At 60.4% G+C, this 10,364-nt stretch overlaps 1 protein-coding gene across 3 annotated transcripts; it reads left to right on the top strand.

The window, feature by feature from the left end:
* Nucleotides 1–1,512: 1,512 nt before the first annotated feature.
* On the top strand, nt 1,513–9,075 carry SPATA20 (spermatogenesis associated 20; the record flags this gene model as incomplete). Of its 3 annotated transcripts, none has more annotated exons than XM_080826969.1 (16): nt 1,513–1,589; nt 2,562–2,741; nt 2,867–2,931; nt 3,070–3,224; nt 3,308–3,451; nt 3,540–3,741; nt 4,130–4,260; nt 4,361–4,465; nt 4,693–4,767; nt 4,865–5,074; nt 5,157–5,349; nt 5,657–5,825; nt 6,103–6,314; nt 7,596–7,795; nt 8,656–8,736; nt 8,905–9,075. In XM_080826969.1, 16 exons carry the CDS (start codon nt 1,513–1,515, stop codon nt 9,073–9,075), a joined length of 2,370 nt encoding a protein of 789 aa, XP_080683095.1. The 3 variants fall into 3 exon arrangements, with proteins under 3 accessions (XP_080683095.1, XP_080683094.1, XP_080683093.1); XM_080826968.1 differs by lacking the exon at nt 1,513–1,589 and adding an exon at nt 2,350–2,426; XM_080826967.1 differs by lacking the exon at nt 1,513–1,589 and having other exon boundaries at nt 2,350–2,741.
* Between the last annotated feature and the right edge of the window lie 1,289 nt (nt 9,076–10,364).

Genomic DNA, 10,364 nt, shown 5'->3' with positions numbered 1-10,364 from the left:
TGCCCTGTCTGCACACTGAATCCCCCGATTCCTCCCACCAACCTCTCCTCACCACGTTCTCTCCACACATGCATCTCAGGGGCACCTCCAACCAACCTCCCCAAAACTGACCTCACAAACCCCCACCTGAGCCTCTCTGTGCCCCCTCCTCAGCAAATGGCCTCACCCCTCAGGGTAAGCCCTGCTCTGCAAACCAGTCTTGGCACCTCCCTCTCCCTCACTGCCAATCCCGAGGATGTCTCCTCCTCTACAGGCCTCAAGACTCTTCTCAGACCTCTGCCTCCACGTGCAGACCTCCGCCCCCTCTGCCGAGTCCTGCCAGGGCCTCCTAATCAATCTTGTTTCCACTCATGCCCCTTTTCAGTCCATTATCCACCAGGAAGCCAGAGGGACCTTTCCAATGTGCAGGGTCACTCCTCTGATCAGGGTCCTTCACTACCTTTCTTCTCTCATCAACAACCAAAATGCCTAACTCACAGTTCTTGAATCCCTCCAGGACCTGGTGGTTGGCCTCCTCCGAACTCACATCATCTTTCCCATCTCTCTTCGCTTTGCTCTCTGCCCTGCAGCCATGCCTGCCTTCCCCAGTTCCTCAGCCCTGACTCACTGCTTTGCCACAGGGCCTTTGCACATCCATTCTTCCTGCTTCCCCAGCACTCCCCCAGCACAGCCCTCTCCAGACCCCAGCCTCTTGTTCTTCCACAGCTGCTACACAAGTGTGATTTCCTCAGGGAAGCCTCTCCTGCCTCACCTCTCCCACCGACCAGGCTCCTTGTTAAACTTAGTCATGGCACTTCTCACAGTGGGCGGTTGTGCATTCATGTGTGTGGCTGTCAGATTCACTTCTGTCGCCTTCAACAGACTGAGCAACACAGGGGCAGGAGCCTGGTCTCTCTCCACCCACCACTGTACCTAAGCAGAGTGCCTGGCAGGCAGTAGGCACTCAATAAATATTGGCTGAATGTAGCAAATGAGACAAGTGTGTTAAGTACATGATAGGACACGACGTTGGCTCATCCTTATTATTCAGGGAAGCCTTCTTGGAGTGGGTGGGATTTGCACAGGACCTTGGGATGGAGCCGCAGAGCCCAAGCTCACTGGCCAGATGGGTTTGGATAAGCCATGCCTTCTGCTCACGCATTTCTCAATTGTAAATAGCAAGGGTTGGACAAAACGACCTGAGGCTCTGGCATCCCACGGCTCTGACATCCTCACAACCCTCCATATTCCTCCCATGAGGGTGATCCTCCGGGGCGGGGCGGGGGGTGGGGGGCGGTAGCAGCTGGTTTAGGTCTAGCGGAGTCCGCCCAGTTTTGTGCGTCCTCCCGAGCCCGGGCTGCCCGGGCTGCCATCCCACACTCGGCCACCGGGCGGCGCGCGGAGACCAGCCACGCGGCGGCCGGAGTCTCGGCGAAGACCCGCCCGCGGCTTGGTGGGTGCAGTGGCCCGCCCCTAGCAGCCTGCGGGCCTCCCTCCCGGTCCGCAGCGTCCCGGCCCTGGCCGCTAGTACCTATGCTGGGCCCACGGGCCTGGCTAGGCCGCGGCTTCTTGCTGCCCCGCGCCGGGTGGGGCCTCGCCTTGAGCCGCAGGTACCAGCGGGTGAGTGGGCTGCTGCGGCGGGTCCTGCGCCTGAGGGGCCCCAGGATGGGTCCTCACTGCGCAGGTCCTCAGTGCCTCCCCAGCCACCCTTCCTGCCTCCTCCCCACGCCAGTCTGCCCCCGTGACCGGGCCCAGGCAATAAGGCCCTCCCTCTCCCCTCTCCGGGTCCCTTCCTGCTGCAGGGCTAGCTCTCTGGGGACTCTAATGACACCACCTCCAGGAAGCCTTCCTTGAACCCCAGTGCTGGGCCAAGGATCCTCAGCCGGGTCACCCTGGGCTGATCTGTCACAGTCCTTATGGCTACAGGGCCTGTCATTTAGGTCTGCCCTATGGGGCCAGCTCCCAGGCTGAGCCCCCAGAGGTCTGAGCCAGTTTCTGACTCCCTGGACCACCTGGGGGTCTGGCCTCATAGAAGTGCCCAGGGGGTGGATATTGAGTTAGAAGGCCCCCAGTGTTGATTTTTCCTCCTGTTGCCCCTCACCCGGACCAGTCCCAGATCCACTTCTTGCCCTGTCTAGCCACCAGTCCCAAGCAGCCTCCTGCCCAGATCACCAACCCAGACCTGCCAGAGAAATATCCCCAGAGCGGCCATCATGGGGAGGGGCCCTGTTGGTGGGGGGTGGGGGTGGGGGAGAATGGAGACTGAAGGACCATTCCACACATTGTGACTCACCCTGACCTCACAGTCATCATCCTTCCCAGCGCCAGGTCCGAGAGGTTGGGGGAGACTAACCTGGCAGAGAGCCCCCAATGAGCCACCTTTCTTCACCCCCCCAAAAACACAAGGGGGAGCACAAAGGCCACAGTCTCCCCCGTGGTTCAGAAAGGTGGGTTGTGCTGGGAGCCGGAGGTTCCGGGAGAGGGGACAGAGGGCAGGGTGGGGTGGTAGGGGCCTCTGGGGTAGGCCCTGGGGTGGGGGGTGTCGGTAGAAACCCCTCACTTGACCCACCTGCCCATGTCAGGGGTAGCTCCTCCCGGGACAAGGACCGAAGTGCGACGGTCAGCAGTACAGTGCCCATGCCTGTTGGAGGGAAGGGAAGCCGGACCAGCTGCTCCCCATCCACACTCCAGAAGGTTCCCAACCGCCTGATCAATGAGAAGTCACCGTACCTCCTGCAACATGCTTACAACCCTGTGGACTGGTGAGAACCACTCCTGATGCCCTTTCCCCTGGGAGGGAGGCAGCTGGGCTCTCAGCCTCTCCTGCACCCCCCTGCACCCCCCTATCCTGGGGCTAGTGAGTGATGCCCAACCCTGCCGGGCCTAGGTACCCCTGGGGACAGGAAGCCTTCGACAAAGCCAGGAAAGAAAACAAGCCAATCTTCCTTTCAGGTAAGATAGCCACCTTCCCTGGGATGGCAGGAAAGGAGCAGTAGTGGATAGGGGAAGGGTCCTCTGGGCCTGGGGCCTCCCAGGAAACCTCCAACCAGTCACTGGTACCCCTCCCTGCCCACCATGGCCCCATTCCAGTGGGGTACTCCACTTGCCACTGGTGCCACATGATGGAGGAGGAATCCTTCCAGAATGAGGAGATTGGCCGCCTGCTCAGTGAGGACTTTGTCAGTGTCAAGGTTGACCGGGAGGAGCGGCCAGATGTGGACAAAGTGTATATGACCTTCGTGCAAGTAAGCTCTCTTTCCGTTTACCGGGCCGGGGGTTGTCCGTGCAGAGGGGGGTGCTCCCTTCACCTTCACCCTCTCTCTGCCAGGCCACCAGCAGTGGCGGGGGCTGGCCCATGAATGTGTGGCTGACTCCCAACCTCCAGCCCTTTGTGGGGGGCACCTATTTTCCCCCTGAGGATGGCTTGACCCGTGTTGGCTTCCGCACGGTGTTGCTGAGGATACGGGAACAGGTAGGTGTGCTCCCGGGGAACTGGGGTGGGGTGGGGACTGTGGGCGGGTGTGTATGCTGACCTCCAGGCCCACCCCCGCCTTCCACAGTGGAAACAGAACAAGAACACTCTGCTGGAGAACAGCCAGCGTGTCACCACAGCCCTGCTGGCCCGCTCGGAGATCAGCATGGGTGACCGGCAGGTGCCCCCCTCCGCCGCCACCATGAACAGCCGCTGCTTCCAGCAGCTGGATGAGGGCTATGATGAGGAGTACGGTGGCTTTGCGGAGGCCCCCAAGTTCCCCACGCCGGGTCCGTGCCTCCCCATGCCTGCCCCACCCCCAGCCCAGCCCTCTGATGCCCGTCCGGCCCATCTTTTCTGACCCCTGGCTGCGTCATTAACCGCCTGCTTTCCTGATTGACCAGTGACCTCCTACCGCCCCCCACCGGCCTGCCAGGAGCTCTCTAGTGAAACCTACCTTTCGGTCTGAGCGGCAACCCCGTGATACTGACCTGGGTAACAAAGTTCCATCCTCCATGTTGACCATTGAACTTCAAACCTTCATGGTGTCCTGGGGAGACAGCTTGTTGAGTGAATCCCTAAGCCCAGCCTGGCCAAAGGCTTCCCGATCACCCACATCATTCCTCTGGCCCCCCGGTGCCCCCCATGCTCTCACCCAAGCACTCTTGGTACCCACAGTGATCCTGAACTTCCTGTTCTCATACTGGATCAGCCATCGACTAACCCAGGATGGCTCTCGGGCCCAACAAATGGCCTTGCACACCCTGAAAATGATGGCTAATGGGGGCATCCGAGACCATGTGGGACAGGTAAGAGGGACTGGGCATTCCCTCAAGGGGGCAGCTGGAGGCAGAGGGGTGGGGGGCAGAGGCTGGGGTCGGCCTCCACTCCACGTCTCACCTGGCACAGGGTTTCCACCGCTACTCCACGGACCGCCAGTGGCACATCCCCCACTTTGAGAAGATGCTGTATGACCAGGCACAGCTCGCGGTGGCCTATACGCAGGCCTTCCAGGTGACCCCTGAACCCAGCCCAGGGCAGAGACTCAGGCTGTCCACCTACCTCTGGCTGCCTCTCCAGGGCTTTCTTGGGGACTTGTGGCCCCCTGCTTAACTTCAGCCCTAACTCCCTCCCATATGCCCAATCTCCCTCCCCACCCTCCTGGGAGAACACTGACTGCCCTCTCTGTACCCAGGCCACCCCAGAGACCTCTGTTTACAGTCTCCTTCCTCCTGCCTCAGATCTCCGGTGACGAGTTCTACTCCGATGTCGCCAAAGGCATCTTGCAGTACGTGGTTCGAAGCCTGAGTCATCGGGTGAGTGTCCACTGAGGCAGGCGGGCCTGGCTGCGGGAGGGCTTGGGGCCTCCGCTGCCCTCAACACTGGGGCCAGCCAACTCTCCTCTCCCCCCAGTCTGGAGGTTTCTACAGTGCAGAGGACGCAGACTCACCCCCAGAGCGGGGCATGCGGCCCAAAGAGGGTGCTTTCTACGTGTGGACGGTCAAAGAGGTCCAGCAGCTCCTTCCTGAGCCTGTGCTAGGGGCCACCGAGCCTCTGACCTCGGGCCAACTGCTCATGAAGCACTACGGGCTTACGGAGGCCGGCAATATCAGCCCGAGTCAGGTGAGGATGCTTGGGGAGAGGAGAGGGGTCCCGAGGTCTGGCAGGGGAGGGGGCTCCCTCTCTCAGGGGCTGTTTTCCTCAGGACCCCAAGGGGGAGCTGCAGGGCCAGAACGTGCCGACTGTCCGGTATTCGCTGGAACTGACTGCTGCCCGCTTTGGCCTGGACGTGGATGCCGTCCGGACCTTGCTCAACACGGGGCTGGAGAAGCTCTTCCAGGCCCGGAAACATCGGCCGAAGCCACACCTGGACAGCAAGATGCTGGCAGCCTGGAACGGTGGGGTGGCCAGGCCTGACGCCCTATCCCCGCTTACAGATTTACGCTTCGAGAAGCCCCTTGTAAATGTCAGGAACCTGCTAGATACCAATTCTCCCTTTAATCGGTTTATCACCCCCAGTTTACAGATGAGCCAACCAAGGCTTGAAGAGCTTAAGTGACCCACCCCAAGTCATGCGCAGGGGGCAAGAGTTCTTACCCATTCACCCCCATTGCTCCAGAAAGGTGTTAGGTCTTTGGGGGGGGGGCAGACATACCTGGAAGGGCCGGCTAGCTTCTCACGACCAGCAGTGTCTCCTCCCTCCAGGACTGATGGTGTCTGGCTACGCTGTGACCGGGGCTGTCCTGGGCCAGGAGAGGCTGATCACCTATGCCATCAATGGTGCCAAGTTCCTGAAGAGGCATATGTTTGACGTGGCCAGCGGCCGCCTGATGCGGACATGCTATGCGGGCCCCGGGGGAACCGTGGAGCACAGGTCAGGGGCGGGGCAGCCTGGGAAGGCTTGTCTCTCTGGGCATCCCAGGCCTATCTCTGCCCCTCTCCCTACCCCTTGGTAGGCTCCAATCCCAGCTCTGCCGTCTGCTCGCTGTGAGCTCTTAACTTCCCCAGACCCAGTTACTCACTGGGGAAATGGGCTAAAGGCACCCCCTTCGGAGGTAGATTATGAGGGTCCTGGCAAACGGCCTCCTCTGGGAAAGATGCTCTCTCCCAGGGCCTGACTCCAGCCCCTTCCCTAATGCCTGTCCCCCCAGCAACCCGCCCTGCTGGGGTTTCCTAGAGGACTACGCCTTCGTAGTGCGGGGCCTACTGGACCTGTACGAGGCCTCGCAGGAGAGCTCCTGGCTCGAGTGGGCTTTGCGGCTGCAGGACACACAAGACAGGCTTTTCTGGGACTCCCGAGGTGGTGGCTACTTCTGCAGTGAGGCTGAGCTGGGGGCCGGTCTGCCCCTGCGTCTGAAGGACGGTCAGTGGTGGGGGCGGAGCTGGCATGAACCCCGTTAGGGCTTGGTTTTCCCTGGGGGAGGAGGCATAAGTGAAATGTAGTGGTAAAGAGCCCGCGTAGGTTCACATCGCCACCACTTACTAACCAGCTGACTTACAGCTGGTCCCATTATATTCCAGACCCTCAAGTTTCTTAATATGTGAGACAGAGCTCACGTCAGTACTATCTTACAGGGCGGACATAGAGATGGATTTAGCCATTCGGTAGAACACACTGGGTAGCAGTAACTGGCGGGCCTGGATTCGCTTAGCACACAAGGCTCACCCTCACGAAATACAGCATAGCAGGGGAAATGCGGTAACAGATGATAGTAAGGACTAACACAAGAGTGCGGGGACGGATGCGTAGTTACAAGATGAGTGCCATCGGGAAGTAGGCGCCCGGGCCCCTTCTGCTTTAGTACGACTCCCCATCACCGGACGCGTCTGGTCTGTTCATGGTCTCTCTCCCCCAGCTCCAATGTTCCTTCCGCAGCCCCAAAGTCTAGTGTCGGCTTGGCACACAGCAGGTGCTTCGTAAATGGTAGCCAAAGGAGTGAAAGGAACTGGGGAGAGAATGACAGTGGGGCCCAACTCAGCTAGGGGGAGGTCCGATCAAACCTGGGACAGGCATCGTTGAGCCAAGGGTTAGGAGAAGCCTGGAGGATGGAGGATGGGGGATGGGGCCAAGGCCAGCAGAGCGGAGGCGTCCATGTGGGCAAAGCTGGATCCCTGCAGGGTCTTCTAGGCGTGGCAAGGAGTGGAAATCTCTGAAGGGTTTTAAGTAGGTTGTGATCTGGTCCAGTTAGGTCTAGGAATATCATTCTGACTGATGGTGCACAAGGGACCTTCAGAAGGGAGCAGGGGGACCTGGGTGACCAGTTAGGAGGCTGTTAGTGGCATTCAGTCCCAGCGAGGGCTGGCCACGGACAAGCTGGAAGTATGAGATGGGGAGAAGCAGTGAGATTTAGGTCCCTTCTGGCCGCAGACCCAGTGGACTCTGGGTGGATTAGAAGTGGGAGGTGGGGAGGGGCGAGGACGATGGCTCTCTGGCTCGAGCCGCTGGATTGAGGAGTCCACAGTGAGATGGGGGAGCTCGGGGGCCCAAAGTTCACCCTGGAGCAAATCGCTGAGAGAGCGAAAGCTCAGCAAGTGTTGCTGGTGGCCTTCCCATCCCCCACCACCGTGGCCACAGTCCCAGGGGCAGGGTCCCGGGACCCAGTGACCCTCCCTCACTGCCCCCACCCTGCTGCCCCCCTTGCAGACCAGGACGGCGCGGAGCCCAGTGCCAACTCCGTGTCGGCCCACAACCTGCTTCGGCTGCATGGCTTTACGGGACACAAAGACTGGATGGACAAGTGTGTGTGCCTGTTGACCGCCTTCTCTGAGCGCATGCGCCGTGTCCCCGTGGCATTGCCCGAGATGGTCCGTGCCCTCTCGGCCCATCAGCAGACCCTCAAGCAGGTATGTGTGTGTGTTGGGGGGGGGCTGGTAAGGGTACTTGTGTTGGGACCCTGGGTGGGAGGGGGCTCTGGAGCTGCAGTGGGGGATGGGGATGTAGGGTGGGGCTCCTGGAGCTGTCCCCCAGAGCTCAAGTCTGGGAGTATGTGGCTGTCTGGGAGTGTGTGTGCAGGTGTCTCCGTGGGGACATCCATAGGACCTGCTCTACGCAGCGGAGGTACCTGAGTGCACACGTATCTGGGTAGCCAGGGCTCTGGCATGGCCTGTTACTGGGGCTCTCGGCACGGGGAGAGGGGTGCAGGGGTTAGGTATAGGTCCCTGTGGCTGGTGAAGTGTTTCTCTGTAGGTCTCCGTGTGTCTGTGTCTGTGCCAGCGTGTGTGCAGGTCTGTGCTTATCTGTGTGCAGGTCCCTATTTGCCTTACTGCTGCGTGTGCACATCTAGGTGCGTGTGGCCCTGGGGGCATGTGACTGTGTGTGTGCAGGCCGGCTGAACGTGCGCTGGTGAGTGCTCACCGGTCTGCATTTGCCTGTCTGCACGCGCATGCCCCGTGTTCAGGTTTGCCTGCTTATATTTGCATGTGTGTGCCCACATATCTCTGCGCATGTGTGTGCGTGTTGTGAGCTGGGGTCTATGCCCCCGGCTGCATCTCCCTGTGCTCATATCTCTGCTGCTGTGTAGGACCCTGTCACTTTGTGTGTTCCCGGGTATGTGTGTGCACCTCCAGGAAGCCTCCTGGCAGCTGGTCTGTGTTCCTTCCTGGGGCTACAGTGCAGCATGGCTACAGTGCAGGATGGGGGAACTCCTATGGTCTGGGACAGCTCCCTGCAACTGACCCTGGAGTTACCCTTCTGTTCTGACCAGATCGTGATCTGCGGAGACCCCCAGGCCAAGGACACCAAGGCTCTGTTGCACTGTGTCCACTCTGTCTACATCCCTAACAAGGTTAGAGTCTGTGAGCCCAGCCCTGGCCTCCAACTCCCCTGCTCAGGCCCCCACCCCTCTGCACCTCTCCATCATCCCCTTCTCTGGAGGCCTGGGAGCCGAAAGCCCCATGGCCCCGCCCGTGTCTCAGAGCCCCCCAGGGGACCATCTCCTCTGCTGCTCCCACAGGTGCTGATCCTGGCCAACGGGGACCCCTCCAGCTTCCTGTCCCGCCAGCTGCCCTTCCTCAGTACCCTTCGGAGGCTGGAAGACCGGGCTACGGCCTACGTGTGTGAGGACCAAGCCTGCTCAATGCCCATCACGGAGCCCTGCGAGTTACGGAAACTGTTACACCAGTGACTGTCTCATTCACCTCAGGCGGGGGTGGGAGGCCGAGCTGCCCCACTGGCAGGAGACTCTGGCCTGGTAGGGCCCTGCGCACGCTGCGGCCGTCCCTGGGCACCCTGTCATCTGGGGCCCTTGGCCACCCTCACCGCTCCTCCCATGGGCACCCAGTCTGGAATAAACCGAACAGCGTCCCGCGGGAACCTCGAAGCCTCCGCCTTGCTTGCGAGAGGGGGCCACCGGCTGACCCCTCCGCCTTCTCCAATGATGCTTCCCCAGTCCGTGGTCATTGCAGCTTAAATGAAACTCAGGGCAGGGGGGCCCATAATGACCACTGGGTGGGGGATTCGGGTATGAACTCACCCTGGAGGGGCTAAGCCAATCCCGGCCCTCTACGGGGTTCAGAAAGGGGCCTGCCCTGCCTTTCCCACTGATTCCTATTTTAAGCTGGGGAAAGGGGCAGGGGGATGCTTTAAATGAACGTTCATTTTTCAGGGAATGGTGACATTGGCATATGCTCTGGTATGTCACAGGAGCTGCTGTTCTCGGGGCCAGGGAGGTTTACTTTGGGGTGTCCATTCAGCTCCCACCCTTATCCCAGGATGGAGCCAAGCAAGGCCTCCCTGCGGGAGGTCAGACTGTCCGTGCCCCTCCTTTCACACAAACCAGTCCAAGGAGGGTTCTCTGTCATTTGGAACATCTACTGGGTTGGAAGTGCTTCTCCAAATCTGAGTCCTTCCTGCCGCAGGGGAGGCCGGTGCTTTCCTCTGACCACCACCTGTGCCTTCAGATGCTCACAAGTCCTCCCCTTGGCGTCTTCTTTGCAGACCCCAGAAACCCCACCTAGCTTCCACCGGGGCGGGGGGGAAGGCAGCGGGAAGCCTGCTTCAGGGAGGGTGGGTGTCGCGGGATGAGGGTGACAGGCAGGGAACGGGGAAGGAGCTGTCTCCCTCCCCACACCCTTCAGGGGTCTGCTGAGCCTGGGCACCCTCGCTGCCCCAGAGCCAAGCAGTACAGACAGCCAGAAGAAGCTGCTAGAGATAAGACTCGAATGGGGAATGGGGCTGCTGCTTGTGGGGATGTCAGCAGTGGGGAGGAGTGGGAGACCAAATTGTCACTGCAGGGTCTGCACACAGTCACACACAGCCACACACAGTCAGTGGGACTAGGCTCAGCTTTGACTGGGCAGCTGGGCCCTCGGTGCAAGCCACCGGCCCATCTGGAGGGGATTAGAACTCCAGCCAACAAGGTCAGGTGGCCCTTTTCTGGCTGGAGCCTGCTCAGTCTCGGGCAGGAAGTCTGAG

The sequence above is a fragment of the Martes martes genome (genome assembly GCF_963455335.1).
Source record: "Martes martes genome assembly, chromosome: 16".
In the NCBI taxonomy this organism is placed as follows: Eukaryota; Metazoa; Chordata; class Mammalia; order Carnivora; family Mustelidae; genus Martes; species Martes martes.
The sequence above is the reverse complement of the archived record's forward strand: the minus strand, read 5'-3'. Positions and strand labels throughout refer to the sequence as shown.